A 24,158-nucleotide genomic window follows, 5' to 3' on the forward strand; every position below is an offset into this window, starting at 1 on the left:
GGGGACCCCCACGTCAATTTTTTTTTTTAATTTGATGCGGGGTTCCCCTTAATATCCATATCAGACCTGAAGGGTCTGGTATGGATATTTGGGGGGACCCCCACGTCAATTTTTTTTTTAAATTTGACACGGGGTTCCCCTTAATATCCATGTCAGACCTGAAGGGCCTGGTATTTGAATTTAGGGGAACCCCCACGCTTTTTTTTTTTTTTTAAATTAATGAATGAATGAATTGTCGGCTAATACAGAGAACACTCATTGAGTGTTCTCTGTATTACGGAGACCCGACAATTTAGCCGCAAGTGATTTTAAAAGACTTTTTTTCCTGCACAAATGACACTTTGTGCAGCGACAGTTCTAAGCACGGGAAACATGCGCCCCTTCACAGGCATACTATAGATACCCCCCAGCTACGAAATTTAAAGGAATATTACACTTTTATTGTTTCACTTTAATCATTATTAAAACCACTGCTCCTGAAAAAACGGCCGTTTTTAAAACTTTTTTTTGCATTGATCCATGTCCCCTGGGGCAGGACCCAGGTCCCCAAACACTTTTTAGGACAGTAACTTGCATATTACCCTTTAAAATGAGCACTTTAGATTGTGAACGTTCGAGTCCCATAGACTTTAATAGGGTTCTAAAGTTCACACGAAGTTTAGGTCTGTTCGCAGGTTCTGGTGCGAACCGAACAGGGGGGTGTTCGGCTCATCCCTATTTGTATATAACATTGAGATGAAGTCTATCAATCTCCAGTTATTCTATAACTAAAATGCCAAGCATTATCTACAAGACAAAAAATATTTTTTTTTTCCTTAAGAATTAAGAGACCACGGATGATATAGCAGTATAAGATTGGCCAGCAGCAGTACATTTTTATGAGAAAGAATTGGCCAAAATGTACTAGAGAAAAAGAATACAGCCACTGTTTGCCGGGCCTCACAGTGGTGTAGTGGTTAGCACTCTCACCTAGCAGTAAGAAGGGTCGCTGGTTCTAATCCCAACCATGACACTACCTGCCTCGAGTTTGCATGTTCTCCCTGTGCCTGTGTGGGTTTCCTCCGGGTGCTCCAGTTTCCTCCCACAATCCAAAGACATGCAGGTAGGTTAATTGGCTTCTGTCCAAAATTGGCCCTGGTATATGAATGGGGAACTTGGATTGTGGGCTCTTTGAGTGTAGGGACCGATGTGAGTGTGCAATGTACAGGGACAATTGTAGACACTCACTCAGGTTGAACTGGATGGACTGGTGTCTTTATTCAACCTTACTAACTATGAATGTACAATTAAAAGACCCCAGAAGACATAGTGTAAAATTGACCAGCAGCAGGACAGCTTAAAATAGGAAGGCTAGGTCTAAATGTACTAGAGGCAAAGTTTTGTGGCTTTACTACAAGAATTAGGATACACAACAGAGGATATAGCAGTGTAAGCCCCCGTACACACAGTCGGACATTCCGACGGAAAATATCCGATCAGACCATGTTGTCGTATAATCCGACCATGTGTGGGCTCCATCTGACTTTTCCGTCGGAATGTCCGACTAACAAAGTTTGAGAGCTGGATATAAAATTTTCCGTCAACATGACCCGATCGGACAAAGTCCGATCATTTGTAGAGAATTCCGATCGGACAAAGTGCCACACATGCTCAGATCAAATTACGAGACCAAAGCTATTGGCTACTAGCCTGAATGTAGTCCCGTCGTAACGAACGAACATCATCACGTTCCGAACGATCAGATTTTCCGACAACTTTGTCCGACCGTGTGTATGGAACACCAGTTTCGGACAAAATCCGTCGCGAAAAATCAGACGGATTTGGTGATCGGAATGTCCGACCGTGTGCACAAGGGCTAAGATTGACCAGCAGAAAGACAGTTTTAATCAGCTATATTATGGCTGGTTGGTCTATATTTATAATAGGTTACTTTTTTGGGGGAGATAAATGATACAAGGGAAAAAACTTGAGGTGGTTTAAGTGCACACTATTTTGCATTTATCTTTTTCCCTTTTAACCACTTGCCAACCGCCTGCCATCGTTTGACAGTGGCAGTGTGGCATTCCTGCAGAAATCAACGTAGTTGTACAGTGGGCGCCTTAAGGAGTTTAGGGAGCAAGCGTGCACCTGCCGTTTGACGTAGGAGCCAATGCGCTACCCACAATTGCTCCTGAAAAGGACAGAACGGAGATCTGACAATAGGGATGAACTGAACACCCCCGGTTCGGTTCGCACCAGAACTTTCGAACCGACCTAAAATTTGTGCAAACTTTAGAACCCCATTGAAGTCTATGGGACTCGAACGTTCGAAATAAAAAGTGCTAATTTTAATGGCTAATATGCAAGATATTGTCCTAAAAAGGGTTTGGGGACCTGGCTCCTGCCCCAGGGGACATGGGTCAATGCCTAAAATGTTTTTAAAAATGGCCGTTTTGGTGGGAGCACTGATTTTAATGACGATTAAAGTGAAAAAAAAGTGAATTATTCCTTTAAATATTGTGCCTGGGGGGTGTCAATAGTATGCCTGTGAAGTGCCAGGTGTTTCCCGTGTTTAGAACAGTGCCTGCACAAAATGACTTTTAAAGGAAAAAAAGTCATTTAAAACTGCTTGCGGTTTTAATGTAATATCTGGTTCCGGCAATATGGATGAAAATCATTGAGAAAAATGGCATGGGTAGCCCCCCCTGCCCATTACCAGCCCCTTTGGGTCTTGTATGGATATTAAGGGGAACCCCGTACCCATATTAAAAAAAGGAAAGACGTGGGGCCCCCAGGCCCTATATACTCAGAACAGCGGTATACAGGCGGTGCAAACAAGACAGGGACTGTGTAGGTTTGTAGAATCTGTTTGTAATTTTGAACTGGTACATTTTTAAAGTGTAGCTCCAGTATTTTTAAGCTTTTTGGAAAACATAGGGAAGGGTTATCACCCCTGTATAATTTTTTGCCGTACATCTTTTTTCATCACTTACTGTTGTCTCCTTCCATTTGCAAGTAGGAGGCGTTTGTAAGTTAGATTGTTTGAAAGTAGGGGCCTGCCCTATATGCTCTGCAGAAATGGGTGTTGGTGTTGCCACAACATTGTAAGCCCTCAAAGTAACTCTTGGTAGGCGCTGGAGCACCCTGCTGTGAACGATTATATCAAGAATTGTAATTACATGCCATTGTTGAACAGTGGTAGAAAAATTGGGCCTTTGGTGGTTATGGTGGTGGTGCTGGTGCCACAACACTATAAGGCCGCGTACACACGGGCGGACTGTTCGCTCAACTTTGTCCGCTGAACAGTGTTTCAGCGGACAGTCCGCCCGTGTGTGGGCTTTCAGCGGACAGTTTCAGCGGACAGTTTGACGAACAAAGTTTTTCGGAAATTCCGAAAAACTGTCCGCTGAAACTTGGTTTGAGCGAACAGTCCGCCCGTGTGTAGGCTACTTTCGAAATGAGCAAACTGTTCCCGCTCGGAGGAAAGTCTGCTCATTTCGAGAGCGTGTGAAGGTAGGCGGGGCCCGCGACGGAGACGTCGCGGGCTCCGCCGCCTGGAATGGACTTAAAGGGGAACCCCAATGCCGAAAAAAATCGGCGTGGGGGTCCCCCCAAAGTCCACAACAGACCCTTGTCCGAGCACGCTACCCGGCCGGCCAGGAAAGGGGGGCGAGCGCGCCCCCCCTCCTGAGCCGTACCAGGCCGCGTGCCCTCAACATGGGGGGTGCCTTGGGGAAGGGGGGGCCGCGCATCAACCCATGTGACCAACCCATGTGACATATACCATGTGACACCGCCCCATTGTCACTATATAAGTGACCGCACAGCGCGGCTCTGGCATTCCGGCCGGAGAGAGCGACGTGTCAACATCTCCTAGAGAAGAAGAAGAACAAGAAGAAGAACAAGAACGGAAGGCGGCGGCGACAGCGGCGACAGAAGACCGGGCCACCGCCTGCAAAAGAGCTATAAGAAGGCGCGGTGGCCCGGCAGAAGAACCGAAGGCGGCGACAGAAGAACGGAAGGCGGCGGCGGCAGAAGACCGGGCTACCGCCTGCAAAAGAGCTATAAGAAGGAGCGGTGGCCCGGCAGAAGAACCGAAGAGGGGGACAAGACCCCCGAAGACGGAAGACCCCCGGAGCTGTGCAATAAAATATTTTATCTCGTGTGTTGTGTTTTTTTTTTGGGTACTTTTATTTTACAGGTGAATGGGTAGGGGTACATTGTACCCCATACTCATTCACATAGGGTGGGGGGCCGGTATCCGGGGGCCCCCTTATTAAAGGGGGCTCCCGGATTCCGATAAGCCCCCCGCCCGCAGACCCCGACAACCAACGGCCAGGGTTGTCGGGAAGAGGCCCTTGTCCTCATCAACATGGGGACAAGGTGCTTTGGGGTGGGGGGGCCGCGCGGCCCCCCTTCCCCAAGGCACCCCCCATGTTGAGGGCACGCGGCATGGTACGGCTCAGGAGGGGGGGCGCGCTCGCCCCCCTTTCCTGGCCGGCCGGGTAGCGTGCTCGGACAAGGGTCTGTTGTGGACTTTGGGGGGACCCCCACGCCGATTTTTTTCGGCGTTGGGGTTCCCCTTTAAGTCCATTCCAGGCGGCGGAGCCCACGACGTCTCCGTCGCGGGCCCCGCCTACCTTCACACGCGCTCGAAATGAGCGGACTGTTGCCTCGTGTGTGGGCTTTCAAAAGTTGCGCGGACTTAGTACGACGAACTAAGTCCACTCAAAAAAAGTGCCGTGTGTGGGCAAGTTCCTTCATTCAAAAGTTTGAGCGGACTGTTTGACGAACTTAGTTTCGGCAAACAGTCCCCGCGTGTGTACGCGGCCTTAGTCCTCACAGTTACTCTCAGTGGGCACAGGAACGGGCCCTGCTGTGAAATATTATATCAAGAATTGTAATCACATGCCCCTGTTAAACAGGGGCTGAAAAATTGGGCCTTAGGCGCTGCTTGCTGGTGTCACGACACTGCAACCTCTCCCAGATACTCTAGTTGGAGTGCAGAAATGAGCCCTGCTGCAAAGCATTGCATCAAAAATTGTATTACATGCCCCTGTTAAACAGGGGCTGAAAAATTGGGCCTATACACTGCAACCTCTCCCATATACTCTAGTTGTAGTGCAGGAATGAGCCCTGCTGCAAAGCATTGCATCAAAAATTGTAATTACATGCCCCTGTTAAACAGGGGCTGAAAAATTGGGCCTTAGGTACTGCAACCTCTCTCATATACTCTAGCTGCCTGTGGCCAATCATGGCTCTCCTCGTTGCCGGTGCTGTGATTGCCCAAGCATGCGGGGTCACAGTGCATGCTTGGCCAATCATGAGCCAGCAATGCACTGCGATGGCACAGTGTATTGTGGGCCGTGAGCGCCACACGAATTTGGCGCGAACGGCCCACAGAGTTCTGGCTTCACCAAACGGGCGAACAGATGGTCTTCGAGTCGAACATGCGTTCGACTTGAACACCAAGCTCATCCCTATCTGTCAATGTAAACAGACAGATCTCCATTGTGTCAGGAGTGAGGAGACTGATCTGTTGTTCCTAATGCTTAGAAATAGCCATCGCTCTCCTCCCCAGGCACTCCCACCCCCCCAGTTAGAAACACTCCTTAGGTAACACATTTATCCTCTTGATCGTCCCTAGTGTTAACCCCTTCCCCGCCAATGACATTTATACAGTAATCAGTGGCTATTTTTAGCTCTGATCACTGTATAAATGTCAATGGTCCCAAAATATTGTCAAAAGTGTCCAATCTGTCCACAGCAGAAAGTCGCAGTCCAGATAAAAATCGCAGATCGCTGCCATTACTAGTAAAAAAAAAAATATAATAAAAATGCCATAAATCTATACCCTATTTTGTAGACGCTATAACTTTTGTGAAAACAAAAAACAGTATACACTTATTGCAAATTTTCTTTAATAAAAATATGTAGAAGAATACATATCGGCCTAAACTGAGGAAGAAATGTGTTTTTTATATATATTTTTTGGGGATATTTATTATAGCAAAAAGTAAAAACTGCAGAGGTGATCAAATACCACCAAAAGAAATCTCTATTTGTGGGAAAAAAAGGACATAAATTTTGTTTGGGTACAACTGCCCAATTGTCTGTTAAAGCGACACCATTCTATATTGCAAAAAATGACCCGGTCAGGAAGGGGGTAAATCCTTTTGAGCTGAAGTGGTTAAATGATGCAAGAAAAGGTGAGTGAAAAGACATGGTGAGGGAACATGACAACTTGGATAGTTTTTACCAGAACAGATGCGTTCTTTAGAAGATGTCCTTTGTATTCCATCACACTCATATTACATTTATTTTGGCAGATGTATATTTATTGGTTGATGGCCCCTGGTGTACTGCATTACTACACGTCTGTTAATGTGCTTTTTTGAACATTTCCATGTATTGCTTTAAATCACCCTATTCCAATGAATGGGCTGGCAATGCGCCAAAATGTCCAAAAAAAGGACATGCACCATTTTTGGCAATGCAGCACACCACAACACAAAGAAGTCCATTACCACGTGTTGTGGATCTGCATGCCTTAGTGCATTGAGGTGCAATTCAAAACATGCATTAACATGCATTGCAGTAACATTAACATGTGCTTTATTGCAAAGCACCACACTGAGCATTTATATGTGCTTTTTTCTTTATTATCAAGCGGTTTGTAGTGCTTAAGGAACGCCTCCCGTACATATACGTCGGTACTTTGAAGAGTGTTATCTCGGTAACGGCAGCAGCTGCTGCCACACACCGAGATATCCCTCTTTACAGGAGGCGGTCCTGTGTACGATAATGGTGGTCTACGCGGCGGGTTCGCCGCAAGATTACCGATTTCGGCGGCGGGAGAGGTGCCACCCTGCACACTGCTGAGTATGGAGATGAGTGAGGCTAAGATGGCCCCCACTCATCTCTATACCATAGGAAAGCAGAAGCAACGTCAAAACGTCACGTCCGCCCATACCTCTTAAAGGAAGAATTTTTCAATGTCATTTTTTCAAATTACATTTTTTTTTATTTATTTATTTTTTTATTGCATTTAAGTCCAAATATGAGATCTGAGGACTTTTTGACCCCAGATCTCATATTTAAGAGGACCTGTCATGCTTTTTTCTATTACAAGGGAAGTTTACATTCCTTGTAATAGGAATAAAAGTGATCCATTTTTTTTAAAACAGTGTAAAAATAAATAAAATCAAGTAAAATACCCCGTCCCAACAAGCTCACGCACAGACGCGAGAACAATAATTCTAGCCATAGACCTCCTCTGTAATGCAAAACATGCAACCTGTAGAATTTTTTAAATGTCGCTTATGGAGAATTTTGAGGGTAAAGGTTTGACGCCATTCCATGAGCGGGCACAATTTTGAAGCATGACATGTTGGGTATAAATTTACTCGGCATAACATTATCTTTCACAATATATAAAAAAAAATAATTGGGTTAATTTTACTGCTGTCTTATTTTTTTATTCAAAAAAGTGATTTTATTTTTCCAAAAAAGGTGTGCTTGTAAGATCGCTGCGCAAATACGGTGTGAAAAAAAGTATTTCAATGACCCTCATTTTATTCTCTAGGGTGTTAGAAAAAAACAATATATAATGTTTGGGGTTCTAAGTAATTTTCTAGCAAAAAGAACAGTTTTAAACGTTTAAACACAGAGTCTGAAAAAGAGGCCTGGTCCTTAAAGAGGAAGTAAACCCTGAGTTTACTTCCTCTTTGATTCCCTGCAAAGGTAAAGCATAATGGACTACTATTCATCGCATAGTAGCCCATTATGTGTCACTTACCTGACACAGGAGCCAGCGAAGTCACCGCTGTCCCCTGTAGTCCAGAGCATCCATCTTCTCGGTGGGTCTCACTGCTGTCATTCGGCGAAGCCGCGATGACGTCACTCCCACGCATGCATATCGCCGTTGACAGCGGCGCGCTCAGGTGCCTGTCTTTCAGCAAATATCTTCTAAACCGTGTAGGTTTAGGAGATATTTCTTGGACCTACAGGTAAGCCTTAATCTAGGCTTACCTGTAGGTCAAAGTGGTTTGTAAGGGTTTACAACCACTTTAAGTGGTTAATGAACATTACACACCTTTCTACATCCTATGAAAAGCCTTTCTCAATTGACTGTAATTAAATACAAAAAATGTCAAATTCGTCAGTATTTATTATGGTATAGAAATGTCTCTAGATACAAGTATAATGAATAGCATTGTTTACATGTTATGACCCCTTTTAAACTATGTACATCTCACTAAATGCAATGAAGTTATGATGCAGAAAATCACAGTGTGTGTGAATGAGGTTCACCCATTCTACAAATATACTTGTATTCTTGTTGTTGATGTATTCTTTATGCAAGGCGCACAAACAGACCCTCTAAATAAAGAAAATGTAAATCCAAAAGATCACCGAGACAAAGGAATTGTATTTTACTATATATTGATTAACTTTATACTATGGTGTTGTATTTCTCTTGTTTTATCCATATTTTATAATCTGCTTTATGCAACTTTTACTAGTTTAAGATATTAATCTCTCTTCTTAAAGGGCACCCACTGAGAAAGTGTAAAGTTTGTGTTGCATTTTCTAGGGCCCTTTTGAACAACTATAACAACTTTATAGCTAACATTTTGCAAATAATGTTCAACTTTTTTTGTAAGGTCTTTGTTAGAGTTCTGTTTCTACATTACCCCGAATAGCATCAATATGAAAGGGTCCAAACATTTCATATCTCTCTTATCCCGTATCTAATATCCTTTTTCCCTACACAGGAGATACAATATTTTCTAAAGTGACATCATAATGGATATTTAGCTGCTTTACAGGTGATTGGCCATATTATGTAGCATTTTACCATAAATTATAATTTTTGTGTCTGACATTAGAGGTTTTGAGGTGTCCATTTCATACATTTAACGTGCATGGTGTGGAAGGGGTGAAAGACTCATCAAAACTTGAAATCTTTGGAACAGGTTGGGTGATTTTTTCCCTAAAAGGCTTATTTCAACCTATTTCTGTTTACTCCTCTCTAAGCAACCCCTGAAGCTGCAGGACATGAGGGCTGGTATACAAATAGTAGGGTGCTAAACTTTCACTGCTCCCTTGCTATATGAATACAAGCTTGCATGCTCTCTTAGGCCGCGTACACACGAGAGGATTGTCCGTCCAACTTAGTCCGCTGAAACGTGTTTCAGCGGACAATCCGCTCGTGTGTGGGCTTCAGCAGACTTTTTCAGCGGACAGTCTGGCGAACTAAGTCTTTCGGAATTTCCGTACAGGTCTGATTAACTTTGGGTGGGGGAGGGCATGATTCTTGAGAAAGGAATGCACCTATAGCCAGCTTGTTCTGAAACTCGTTGCATGCTAATGATGTCACAGCTGGGCGCCGTCCTGTGTTTGCTCCCCAAGCCTCATTTTCGATCTGGATACACGGCCATGTGTCTCTCTCCACACCATAGAGGCGGAATGAACACTGTAGAGACACAGCGTGGCTCAGCCACCCTTACTGACGTCCATCCTCCCCTCACTGGAACCCCTATCCTCATCAGATGGACTCTCATTACTCCACCGGTCTGTGATAGGCATTTTTAGCTGGAAACACTGAAGGAGACTGCACTGCACTGTGCTCAGCCATTTCCACCCTTTCCTGCCAGGATATGATGTAGTGCCAGCTATACAGGATCTGCTGTGACCTGCAGTCCCACACCATCTCCTGAGCCCAGATGATGGACTTGAATGCAACTCCTCTTTCTTTCATGTGAGTGGATATTGTTGTTTTAATAAATTGTTTTGTGATATATACTCAGAGGCGCCCTTTTCCATGTTTACATTCTTCAATGTGATTCTCTCTTTTGTGGTCCATGTTGTATTTAAAGGTACCCTCCTACTTTTAGTGTTATTTAAATCATTTGTTTGGACAAACCTGGTGTAACAAACTATTTTGATCACCAAGACACGCAGCTGCTTTTAGCGCTGTATAAGCTATATATAGCCTCAGCTACATACAGTATAAAGTGCTGTGTTCTGGCAAAGAGATGGGATCTTCCTGTCCCACACCAAGAACAAAAGCTTCTCAGCCATACACAGGAAGCTTTGCATTTTCTGAAGGAAAGCGAAGCTTCCTCTGATTGACTGAGGTGGAAAGGTGGGCGTGGAACATCTAATTTTCTGCCTCAGTCAGAGGAAGCTTTGCATTCATTCAGAAAATACAAAGCTGCCTGTGAGTGGTTGAGCAGTGCTGATGCATATCTTAGTGAAATTAATCATTTGTTTGGACCAGCTTGCTCCAAATAACATATTTTAATTCAATAAAAGCTGGACATCAGCTTTAAGCAGATATATACAACATCTGAAATATTTATAACATTCATATTTAACTAATTGAATTGGCTTATTTTCTTTTGTGAATCCTCTGGTGTTGAGTAAGAATTATCTTTCGTGTAAAACACTTGTCACATTCCAAACATCTATATGGTGTTTCTCCTGTGTGGGCCCTCTGGTGTTGAGTAAGAGATTTCTTTTGATTAAAACACTTGTCACACTCCAAACATTTAAATGGTTTTTCTCCTGTGTGAACCCTCTGGTGCATAACAAGAAACCTCGTTTCCACAAAGCACTTGTCACATTCTGAACATCTATATGGCTTCTCTCCTGTGTGAACTTTTTGGTGCTGAGTAAGATTTGATTTTTGCACAAAGCATTTCTCACATTCTGAACATCTGTACGGCTTCTCTCCTGTGTGAACTTTTTGGTGTTGAGTAAGATAAATTTTTTGCACAAAACATTTGTCACATTCTGGACATTGATATGGCTTCTCTCCTGTGTGAACTCTTTGGTGTTGCACAAGATAAAATTTTTGCACAAAGCATTTGTCACATTCTGAACATCTAAATGGCTTCTCTCCTGTGTGAATCTTCTTGTGTTGCATAAGATGAGTACTTTGTTTAAAGCATTGGTCACATTCTGAGCACATAAATGCTCTTTCTCCAGTGTGAATCCTTTGGTGTTTCTTAAGTGTAGCTTTTTCAGAAAAACATTTATCACATTCTGAACATCTGAATGGCTTCTCTCCTGTGTGGCTCCTTTGATGAACAATAAGATGTGACTTCATATAGAAACACATGTCACATTCTGTGCATTTAAATGTATTTTCTCCTTGGTGAATCTTCTTCTGGTGGTAAGAAAGAGATGAGGATTGTGAGAAGCTCTCAGTACATTCTGAACATCTATATGGTTTCTCTCCTGTGTGTATTCTCTGGTGTTTAGTAAGACTTCCCTTTTCTGAGAAACACTTATCACATTCTGAGCATCCAAAGGGCTTCTCTCCTGTGTGACTCCTCATGTGTATAATAAATTGTGCATTTTTTGAGAAATTCTTATGACATTTCAAACATTTAAACATGTTTTCCCTTTATGGATTTTCTTCTGGTAGCAAAGAAATGTCTTCTCTGAAAAGCACTTGTTAAATTCTGAGTATTGAAAAATTCCTCTCTCCTGTGTTAATGCGCTGATGATTACTGAGCTTTGCTGAAGGATTTCTCATGGATTATATTGTGCTGATTAAGATCTATAGGAATATGAAAATAAGTTGTTATGGAACAAATATTGATTACAGATTAATATCAATTTGATAATAACATTATGGAATTCTAAACCAGAATTGATTGTTTTCCAATCAGAGTGCAAATTTATATACACTATATTGGCAAAATTATTGAGACACCTGCCTTTACACACACATGAACTTTAATGGCATCCCAGTCTTAGTCTGTGGGGGTCAATATTGAGTTGGCCTATCCTTTGCAGCTATAACAGCTTCAAATCTTCTAGGAAAGCTGTCCACAAAGTTTAGGAGTGTGTCTATGGGAATGTTCGATCATTCCTCCAGAAGCGCATTTGTGAGGTCAGGTACTGATGCTGGATAAGAAGGCCTCGCAATCTCAACTCTAATGTATCCCAAAAGTGTTCTATCGGGTTGAGCTCAGGACTCTGTGCGGGTCAGTCAAGTTCCTCCACCCCAAACCTGCTCATCTATGTCTTTATGGACCTTTCTTTCTGCACTGGTACAAATTATTTGGTGAATGGGAGATTATGGTGGGGAGTTGTTTTTCAGGGGTTGGTCTTGGCTGCTTCATCCCAGTGAAGATAACTCTTAAGGCGTCATCAAACAAAACAATTTTTGATGACCTCATGCTCCTTTGTTGGAACAGTTTGAGGATGGCCCCTTCCTGTTCCAACATGACTGTGCACCAGTGCACAAATATGCTTCAGGATGAATGGTCAAACATTCCCATAGACACACTCCTAACCCTCGTGAACAACCTTCCCAGAAGAGTTAAAGCTCTTGTAGCTGCAAAGGGTGGGCCAACTCAGTATTGAATCCTACGGACTAAGTCTGGGGTGCCATTAAGGTTCATGTGCATGTAAAGGCATGCATCCCAATACTTGTGACAATATAGTATGTGTATATATATATATATATATGGACAGGATGACTAAAAGACTGAGTGATTTCCACATGACAGGTGAATGGGTAGGGGTACATTGTACCCCATACTCATTCACATAGGGTGGGGGGCCGGTATCCGGGGGCTCCCGGATTCCGATAAGCCCCCCGCCCGCAGACCCCGACAACCAACGGCCAGGGTTGTCGGGAAGAGGCCCTTGTCCTCATCAACATGGGGACAAGGTGCTTTGGGGTGGGGGGGCCACGCGGCCCCCCCTTCCCCAAGGCACCCCCCCATGTTGAGGGCACGCGGCCTGGTACGGCTCAGGAGGGGGGGGGGCGCTCGCTCGCCCCCCTTTCCTGGCCGGCCGGGTAGCGTGCTCGGACAAGGGTCTGTTGTGGACTTGGGGGGGACCCCCACGCCGATTTTTTTCGGCTTTGGGGTTCCCTTTTAAGTCCATACCAGGCGGCGGGGCCAGCGACGTCTCCTTCGCGGGCCCCGCCTACCTGGAGACGCGCTCGAAATGAGCGGACTTTTCTCCGAGTGTGTGGGCGAGTCCGTTCATTTCAAAAGTATGGCGGATAGTATGGCGGACTTAGTACGCCGTATTAGTCCGCTCAAAAACTGCCGTGTGTGGTCAAGTCCGTTCATTCGAAAGTATGACGGACTGTCCGTCGGATTGTCTGACGGACTAAGTTGGACATACAGTCCGCCCATGTGTATGCGGCTTAAGACTAAAACGAAATTGAATTTGCTGCCAAAATTAACACTGATGGCCACACAAATATACACAAATATACACTAACAAACTGATGTCAAACTCCAGCGTATACTTTATAATCAGCTACAGCAAACAGTTTTTTTTTTTCTTTTGGAATAAAGTTTTAATATAAATAAAATAAAATAAAACTATTGTAAGCACATCTGCCAGTTTTAAATTGTTTGCCTCATCCCTGTAACTGCAAGAGAGCTTGTTCTTTTGAAAAAGATTAGACTAAGGCCGCGTACACACGCGGGGACTGTTCGGCCAACTTTGTCCGTCAAACAGTTTCGGCAAACAGTCCGCTAAAAATTAGCATGGACGGACATGGCCACACACGACGGACGAACAGTTTGCTGAAACCGTGCGCGATGACGTGAACGGCACGTACGACGGGACGAAAAATACGACGTCCTATACACTGCATTATAACTTTCGGTGTGTAAATCCTTTCTGAGCATGCGCGGAACTTAGTTTGTCGAACAAGCCTACACACAAGGGGACTGTTCGCTGAAACAAAGTTTCAGCGGACAGTTTTTCGGAATTTCCGAAAAACCTTGTTCAGCGGACTGTTCGCTGAAACTGTCCGCTGAAAGCCCACACACGGGCGGACTGTCCGCCGAAACACTGTTCAGCGGACAAAGTTGGCCGAACAGTCCCCGCGTGTGTACGCGGCCTTACTGGCTGGATCACCAAATGAAAATAGAAGAAAGCAAGTAAAAAAGAAAACAAATTCAGCCATCACATCGGCGAATTGGTAAGCTGCAATACAAAAAATGTTTTCTTTTGGGTTTAATACTGCTATGGGATAAAATGTTTGGAATGATACACCACCAATATTAAAAAAAAAAACTAAAAAAAAAAAAACACTCAAATAGGGATAAATAATCCTGGGGATGCAAGTGCTTAATAATCATATTATGTTCACGTATTTCTTCTACACATGACTGGCAATTTATTGTGTGAACATTCTAAGCTACAATCACCTGAAACAAATGTAGTAAATTGGCATGCATGTAATGCATTTCTATTACTATAGAACTTATATGCATTTTTCATTTGTACAGAAATTCGAGAAGACTGCTGGTCCTTATAAATCATAGATATCTGTGAAACACCTAACAAAACCGTCACAAGTTCCAGTATAATTAAATGTCATTATAAAATGATGGTATATGGATATAAATATATCTGATCAGAAAACCCAATGAATGCTTATTGATGCACAAATGTTAAATGTAATATTTGGGTGTCTCACAAACAAGAAATGTATCAAAAGACAGCAAAATGATCAACATGAAATGGTCACAAATATATTTAAAGAGTTAATACTTTTCAGTTTTAATATGAAAAAAATACATATGTTATGACATTTTGTTGTATAGAAACTCCTAATTTAAAAATAAAAATCTTACTATGTGAAGTATATACTGTATAATTTCTGATTGCATCTGTTGCTTGGATTTTTTTGGTATTGAAACCCAGCACAATAAAAGTGCTGCAATGTAGTCCACTTGCTGACACCATGGATCATAGTTCATAGATTAATATATACAATCATCTAAACCGTACAAGTCTACAATCATAAAAATTTTACCCACCTGGCATAAAGTAGTATAGGATCCCTTCCTCAGTAGTTCCCTTCACCATCAATTCTTGTAAGTGACTGAGCCCAGATTCACCTTTTATTTATTTCACTGCCATTCAGTAACATGTGCTCACTTCTCATTGGTTAAAAAAGGTGTGATCTACTTCACAAAAGACATCTTCACAGATAGTTTCATCTTTTCTTTGTTTCAGCTCTCCATTGCAGTCACAGCCAGGACAAGTTCATTAACATTCTAATATGTGGAGGAAGACTATAGGAGTGTACCTTCATTGAAAATGAATGGCCGTCGTCACCCATCATTAGCATAAACAACAGGTGACACTCTACATAAATTATCAATGACAAAAGATACTGGAGATAGTAAAGCAATATTTTGTGATCTTCATTAAAATTCAGTCACATGACCCCATGAGCTGTGTAACCATACTGTTCTGTCTACAGATAAATGTCTACTTAGGCAGACATTTATAGTGCTAAGTTTATATTTAAAATGAATATCAAACTATCAGCTCTCTTTGAGTAACAAAATAATAATTCACAGAGGAACTGCCTGCAGATAAATGAAATTAGTATCAGTTAGCTGGCCATTTGGTATAGGGGGATCTGTCTTGGTTCAGTTCATTGAACCCAACCCTAGTGGCAAATCCCAGCCAATGGAAGGTGAATCTGGCTATCTGTGGAACAAATAGGCAAACTACTCTAAAAAAGGCAATGGCAAACTGGGCATAACCATGAGGAACATGCACCAATGCAGAAAAAATACCATACAGTCAGGTGAGGGTCTTTTTCTGTGCATCACATGCAGTATTTAAAATATAGGAATACCTTAAGTAATATGCTTGTGAGGTGCCTTAAAGCTGTATGTGATGTTACAGAACAGTACTGGCAGTGAATATTTGGCTGTGGAATAGTATTTTTTTTTCTTTTACAATCAGCTTGCCCTACATATTACAGCATCTCAATATGAATCATTTCTGTTTAAAGGTTTCTTTTTTTCAGTTAGTAGTGACATGTTTATTCATCAAACAATAGACCTATTTTGTCTGGCAGATGGAGGTTTAACTTTAGTTTGTTGATGTTTCCCCTGTTCTCCCGGATACAAAACTGCCCTGTCCCTAGACAATTTATATCAAACTCTCAATAACAATTTAAAGGCTGCAGATGATACAGCAGTGTACACTTGCCCAGCAGCAATACATTTTATTAAGGGATAATTGGCTGATTTGTACTAGAGAAAAAGAATACAAGGAAGTGTTTTATTGCAAGAATTAAGAGAAAGCAGATGACACAGCAGTGTAAAACAGTCCAGCAGCAAGACAATTTTAACATAGCAAGGTGATACACAGAAATTAAACAAATCCCCCAAAGTAGCACATCTTGGGGCGTTGTGACCTCCGGTACCGTTTTTGTATCTGAATGCTCGGCTCTGAGCACTGGCTTTGCTTCGGTGAATCCCCCCTCCTCACATTGCTGGGTTGTCAGCTGGCTCACTGAAGTTTGTTGGCGGTGTCACATTTGCAGCAGTATCTGTTGCTCTTCAGTGTGTCCTGTCTTGTCTACTCCCTGGACATGACTAAGCTGTGGATCTTGGAGGAAGTGTCTGATAAACCAGCGGAACAAGTAGCATATGAGTAGTTTTCCTTAATGGTATCCTTACATCTTCCCTACATCTTCACGATAAATTCCTGGATCCTCGGTTTGAGAATCCTTCCTGGTATCTTCAAACAGACTCCACAGTAGGTATTTAAATGACATTAAGTGACTGAGCAGACCCTTGTGGCCATATTATGGCCCCCCTGATATTTTAGGATCTCTGATACCCCAGGACACACTCTATGGCAAATTTGACCGTAGCTAATTTTAAATTTAAAAATTATAGTGACTGTTTGATCTACGCGTTGCTTTTTGATAACTGCTGTTTATTAATCATCAGCTTTTGGCTATAAAAAAAGAAAAAACACTGGCTGCTGCTATCATCATCATTGCTATTCTCTCCTTCCTATACTGGCTGCTGCCTGTTATATTAGTTACTTATCCTACACATAAACCTGCTGTATTACATGATTGCTTTATGAATTGCCTGCTAGATATATGTGCAGCTTAACATATTGGCTGATTAACAGTTTATTTCAGGCTGTATTTTCATAAAGTGACTTACCCGGCTTGCTTTTGGACTGCTTTCAGCTTTTAAGCATGTTATAGCTATATTATAAGCCAATTAATGGATGGGGGTTTATCGTGAATTTTTCTTTTAACGAGTATCTAGGTGGTATCAGCTTTTTTTCCTCCTTTTTGAGCAGCATATATTAAAAACTCCAGAGAAAGCCCTGTTGGATAAATCTCCCAAATCCTCAAATATATTGAATACTTTAGGGTCAGAGCATGTAATTACGCTCATAGATATATTGAAAGCTATTACTACATGCAACAGTTATGTGAATATACTTTACCATAATTTGGAAGGAATGAGGGAGGATATAACTTCAGTCAGAAAAGATATGCAAATTTTTAAGGAGAGAATGACAGCTGCCGAGAAGAGAATAAGCACAGTTAAAGATTCTTTAAATAAAACAGTAAAAAAGGTTTTGCAGCAATTATCTACACATGACTCCTGATTGGAAGATATGGAGAAACATCTCCGCCGTAATAATATTAGAATAGTAGGACTCCCAGAATGGGTAGAGGCAAATACTCCTACTGAATTTATAGAAAAATGCGAGGGGACCACCTAGGACTTTGATTTTGAAAATTATCAATTACAAAGATTGGGATATTATCCTTCAGAGAGCTAGGCAACTTTCAGAGATACGGATGAACTGTTCAACAATAAGCTTTTTTCCAGATTTCTCAGTAGCAGTGCAGCGCCAAAGGGCGGGATTTATTGAGGTGAAGTGGCAATTTAGGCAGTTGGAATTTCCCTATTCTATACTTTTCCCAGCTAAACTCAGAGTAACAGCACAGGGCACCACAAATTTTGTTTTCATCAACAGAACTTGTGACCCAGTGGCTGGGAAACTATAAACGGTTAAATTGACTTTTTTTCTTATAGATAGATGGAGTGAGCGCTAATTCCCACACTCTGTTGACCACCAATCTAATTCTTCAAAAAAGAAGACTACATGTACAAGGTGACACATGCAAACATGACATATAAACAGATCATGGCTTAAAAAAGTCCATATCATTTTGTGGGAAAATAGCAGCTATGGAAGGCAGCCCCATTTGAAGAAGAAGCAGCAAGCAATCTTCTGGAAACACTGGAGATAGAAACACCACTCTAAAGGCCCCTACACACGATCTGACTTTTTGACAACAAACATGCAAATTAGCTATTTTAAGGCAACATCCGATCGTGTGTACACTCCATCGGACAAACTTTTTCAGTTTTCATCAGACTTTTGTTGGCTGTGTGAATGGACAAACTTTCCGGCAACAAAAGTCAGATGGCGCAAAGTCCAATCGTGTGTACAGAAAACCATAGGACTTTTGTACAAAGTACAAACAAGCATGCTCATAATCAATACAAAATATAAGACAACAATACAGAAGTTGACCAAAGGTGGCGGTAAGGAGCAGAAAAGCCACGTGATTTGGTGAAAGTAGGCTGGAAAAGTCCTGCCGTGTGTATGCAATACAAGTTCACGGCCGACAGCCTTTGTACAAAAATTCATGGGAAAGTTTTACAAAGTCCGATCCAGTGTATGAGGCTTTAGTACAGTAATAAAAATGGTGCTTTAATAAAATATAAATTTACTATTGTCACAACTCACAAGTGGGTGGGTTTGGGGTGCAATGCTCTGCGCCCCCGAGCCCAACTTTTTTCAAGCCAATTAGAGCCTCAGGCTCCCCTCGTGGGGCTTGAAAAAAAATGAGTCCAGTGTCTGCTCGTCCCCACCCCCTTTCCTGACTGGCTGGGTAGCGTGCTTGGATAAGGGTCTGATATGGACCTGGGGGGGACCCCCACAACGTTTTTTCAGCGTAGGAATTCCGCTTTAACTCCATACCAGGTGACGGGGCCAGCGACGCTTCCTTCGCTGGTCTCGGCTACCTGGAGCCGCTCTCAAAATGAACGGACTTTCCTCCGTGTGTGTGGGCGAGTCCGTTCATTTCAAAAGTACGCCGTACCGTTGGACCTAGTCCGCCGCAAAACTGCCGTGTGTGGGCAGGTAGCTCGTTCGGAAAGTCCGCCAGACTAAGTCCGCCAGATAGTCTGATACGTGTGTACGTGGCATAATCCGGCTGCATGAGAGGCATTATCCTTATGTCCTCCCGCGTACCCCTACCCAACGAGCCCGCCAAAGAAAATGTCGTGTCTGCAGAAAGCGTGGATATAGGCGTGACACCCGTCATTATTGTCCCCTCTGTCCTGACAATCCTGGTCTTTGCATTGGTGAATGTTTTGAACGCTACCATGAACTAGTTGAGTTTTAGAGTAGGGTACAGCATTACACAGACTAGGCACACATTCACAGGGTCTCCCAAGATGCCATCGCATTTTGAGAGACCCAAACTGCTGGAACTGTTACAACAGTTAGAACTGTTACAGTTACATAAAAAAGTGTAAAAAAATAAAATAAAATAAAAAAAGTAAAAAATAAAAAACCAAAAAAAAATAAAATAAAAAAAAAAAAAAATTGTTGTCGTTTTATTGTTCTCTCTCTCTCTATTCTGTCTGTATTGTTCTGCTCCTTTGTACTGTATTCTATTCTGCAATGTTTAATTGTTAACCATTTTTTGTTTTCAGGTACACCATTCAGCTGTAGCGTGGATTTATTTATCTTGACAGCAACAGCGTTTGCTCCCATGATACATAAAGCCATGACTCCAGCACTGTCGGAGGTGATTTCACCACCACAGTTAAAAAAAAGAGCATATATGCCGAAGCATGGGGGCAGCGGGGTTGGAGGAAAGATTTGCTCCTAACTTTTGTGGGAGGGTGCCCCCATGCTTCGGCATATATAAATGGTGCATGTATGCCCACCATTAGAAGTGGGTGGATGAAGGGAGGTATTCTAATGGAGGGCATACCCACCGATCAATATCTTTTTTTTTGTTCAGCCCAAAGGCTGCATGAAAAAAAAATTACAATGTATGCCCAACCAGTTCCAGCAACGTACTGGTACTGTATGTTGCTGGACTTTCAGTGCTTATACCAGAATGATGCCTGCAGGTTTAGGTATCATCTTGGTATCATTCTTTTCAGCCAGCGATTGGCTTTCATGTAAAAGCAATCCTAGCTCAGCCTAAGAGGCTAATTAGCCTCTAGACTGCTTTTACAAGCAGTGGGAGGGAATGTCCCCCCCCCCCGCACCATCTTCCATGGTTTTCTCAGGCTCTCCTGTCCCAACAGGGAACCTGAGAATGCAGCCAGTGGTTCCGCCAGCTGACCATAGAGCTGATCAGAGACCAGAATGGCTCCAATCATTTCTATAGCCTAAGAAACCGGAAGATAGGAGCATTTCATGACTTAGATTTCGCGGGATGCAAACAGCGCCATTGGAAAATTGAGAAAGCATTTTATCACACCGATCTTGGTGTGGTCAGATGCTTTGAGGGCAGAGGAGAGATCTAGGGTCTGATAGACCCTAATTTTTAAAAAAAAGAGTACCTGTCACTACCTATTGCAATTATAGGGGATATTTACATTCCCTGAGATAACAATAAAAATGATAAAAAAATATATAAATGAAAGGAACAGTTTAAAAATAAAATAAAAAAACAAAATAAATAATTAAAAAAACAAAAAAACACACCCCTGTTCCCCCCTGCTAATGCGCAACGTCAAACGCAAGCGTCGGTCTAGCATCATATGTAAACAGCAATTGTACCATGCATGTGAGGTATCACCGCAAAGGTCAGATCAAGGGTACTAATTTTAGCACTAGACCTCCTCCGTAAATCTAAAGTGGTCACCTGTAAAGGCGTTTAAAGGCTTTTAAAAATGTATGTAGTTTGTCGCCGCTGCACGTTTCTACGCAATTTTAAAGCATGTCGTGTTTGATATCCATGTACTCGGCCTAAGATCATCTTTTTTTATTTCATCAAATATTTGGGCAATATAGTGATTTTTAGTGCATTAAAATTTAAAAAAGTGTGTTTTTTACTGTTTGGGGGTTCAAAGTAATTTTCTTGCAAAAAAAATATTTTTTCATGTAAACAAAAAGTGTCAGAAAGGGCTTTGTCTTCAAGTGGTTAGAAGAGTGGGTGATGTGTGACATAAGCTTCTAAATGTTGTGCATAAAATGCCAGGACAGTTCAAACTCCCCACAAATGACCCCATTTTAGAAAGTAGACCCCCAAAGCTATTTGCTGAGAGGCATGTCGAGTCCATGTAATATTTTATATTTTGACACAAGTTGCGGAAAAACAAAAACTGTAGATGCTGACCTTTAATAAGGACACTTACATGTCCAGGGAGCTTGCGATGTCGCCCCCCCCCCCCAAAGGCCGATCTATCCATAGAATCGGGTGCCAGTGCCACCATTTGAACTAAGGGAAACAGGCAGTGGAGCCTTGCGGCTTCATTGCCCGTTTCCTACTGTGCATGCGCGAGTTGCGCAGCGCTTTTTTGAATGGCCTTCTGGAACACACACAGGTCCCAGAAGACAGCGCACCCCATTTTCCAAGAGACAACGTGAGGGAGGACGAGACCGAGGAGCTCCCTAGAGAAGGAAGTGGCAGATTGGGATGACTGCCTAGCAACAGGCATTTCTGGTGAGTAAAAAAAAAAAATTTTCAAATGTTTTTGAAGAGATTTAAAGGAGTATATTAATGTTAAAATAATTTTTAGGGTGGACCTATGCTTTAAGTAAAGTAGTCTGCATGTGCATGCGTTTCTATTACTATAGAACTTATATGCATTTTTAATTCATACAGAAATTTGAGAGGACCGTTGGGCCTTATAAATCTGAGTTACCTGTGAAACACATAACAAGACCATCAGAAGTTTCAGTATGAATCTATGTCATTCTAAACTGATAGTATATGGATGTAAATATCTGATCTGAAAACCCATGAATGCGTATTGACACACAAATGTTAAATGCCATATATGGGTGTCACACAAACAAGAAATGTATTAAAAGACAGCAAAATTATCAGAATGAAATGGTCACAAATATATTTCAGAGCTAATACTTTTCAGTTTTTATATGAAAAAATGAATACATTATGACATTTTGCTGTATAGAAATTTCTAATTAAAAAAAAAAATCTATTATGTTAAGTATATAATGTATAATTTTTGATTCCATCTGTTACTTGGTTTTATTTTATTGAAACCTATCAGAAAAAAAAGTGCTGTGATGTACAATGACACCATAGATCATATAGTTCAATAGTCATAGATAAACATATACAAACATCTAAACCGTACAAGTGTACAATTACAAAAAATTTACCCACCTGGTATAAAGTTGTATAGGACCCCCTAGCATCTTCCTTAGTAGTTCCCTTCACCAGCAATTCTTGTAAGTGACTGAGCCCAGCTTCACCTTTTATTTATTTCACCACCATTCAGTAACATGTGCTCGCTTCCCATTGGTTAAAAAGGTGTGATCTACTTAAAGTGGAAGTAAACCCATGGATTTAAACAGTTAAAAAAAAGGCATGCCGGGAATGCTAACTGCACATTGGCTGTGCTCTCAGCCAAACTATCAAACCATCCAATGGCTGGTGTCATAACGAATCACGTGCAGCACCATAGCAGTTGAAGATTAAACAGAGGCAAAGATGGCAGCTTCCTCGGCTGAAAACGATAGGGGAGTTTACTTCCACTTTAACAAAAGGCTTCTTCACAATCTACATAGATACTTTCAGCTTCTCTTTGTTCAGCTCTCCATCACAATCACAGCCAGGACAAGTTAATTAACATTCTAATATGTGGAAGGAAGACTATAGGAGTGTACCTTCATTGAAAATTAATAGCCGTTGTCTCCCATCATTAGCATAAACAACAGGTGACACTCTACATATATTATCAATGAAAAAAGAGACTGGAGTAAAGCAATGTTTTGTGATCTTCATTAAGATTCAGTCACATGAGCTGTGTAACCATACTGTTCTGTCTCTGCAGATAAATATCTACTTAGGCAGCCATTTGTAATGCTAAATTTATATTTAACTTTAATATCAAACTATTATCTTGGTTTGCACAACATAAAAAAAAAAACATAAAAAACATTAAAAAAATAAAATAAAATAATAATCCACAGAGGAACTGCCTGCAGAGAAATTAAATTAGTATCAGTTAGATGACCATTAGGTATAGGTGGATCTGTTTTGGTTTAATTCAGTGAACCCAAGCTTAGTGGAAAATCCCAGTCAATGGAGGTTGAATTCTGGTAGTAAAATCTGGCTATTTTGTACAGTCAGGTGAGGGTGTTTTTCTGTGCATCACGAGTAGCATTAAAAATACACAAATGCTTTAAGTAATATGCTTGTGAGATGTGTTAAAACTGTATTTGGCGTTACAGAACAGCACATAGCGACAGCATACACTGGCAGTGAATATTTGGCTGTGAAACTGATTTTTTTTTTATTTTACAATCATCTTGCCCTACCTATTACAGCACCTCAATCTGGATCAATTGTTTTTTAAAAAAAACATTTTTTTTCAGGTGGTGTTAGTAGTGACATTTTTATTTATCAAACAATTTATTGACCCACTCTGTCCTACAGATAGTAATGCACTTGTAGTTTGTTGAAGCTGCTCCTGTTCTCCCTGATACAAAACTGCCCTGTCACCAGACAATGCGCCATTTCCTTCAATGCAGCACATCACAGCTCATGCTAGTACATAACTATGTGTTGTGATGCACTGCAAAGCATGAGCATTGAAGCTGTGTAACCTTGGTGCACTGAGGTACCATTCAAGGGGGATTATTTACTAAAGGAAAATCCACTTTGCACTGAAAGTGCACTTGGAAGTAAAGGCTCTGTAGATCTGAGGGGGGCATGCAAGGAAAATAAAAAACAGCATTTTAGCTTGCACATAATTGGATGAGAGCTTCCCCTCATTTCAGATCTACCCCTTAGATTGAGAGCGACTGCACTTCCGAGTGCACTTGCAGTGCAAAGTGGATTTGCCTTTCGTAAATAACCCCCAATGTTTGTTAATATGCGCTGTAATAACATGCGCCTTATTTAAGTGTGTCTTACCACAATCCACTGCACTGAAAAGGTCGGCGCTTATTGTTAGTATGTGTGCTGCAATTATCTCATAAATATATGTGCTTTTGGTTTTATTATTGAGCAGCTTGTAACACTTCCCATGAACATTACACCCCCTTTAGGAGTAACATTCTAAACAACTTTTCTACATTTTATATTTCTACATTCACACATCTAAAATTACTTT

The 24,158-nt window shown here is 41.7% G+C and overlaps 1 protein-coding gene across 1 annotated transcript in view; it reads right to left on the reverse strand.

Annotated features, from left to right (window-relative positions):
* The window catches only part of LOC143962290 (uncharacterized), a 315,099-nt gene that overhangs the window by 88,514 nt on the left and 202,427 nt on the right, over positions 1–24,158 (reverse strand). Inside the window, 1 exon segment of the mRNA XM_077471593.1 lies at positions 10,434–11,314. Coding sequence (XP_077327719.1) covers positions 10,434–11,314 — 881 coding nt within the window.

The sequence above is a fragment of the Lithobates pipiens genome, unplaced genomic scaffold, assembly GCF_037356315.1.
Source record: "Lithobates pipiens isolate NorthernLeopardFrog02 unplaced genomic scaffold, aLitPip1_a1.2 Scaffold_8, whole genome shotgun sequence".
Lineage (NCBI taxonomy): Eukaryota > Metazoa > Chordata > Amphibia > Anura > Ranidae > Lithobates > Lithobates pipiens.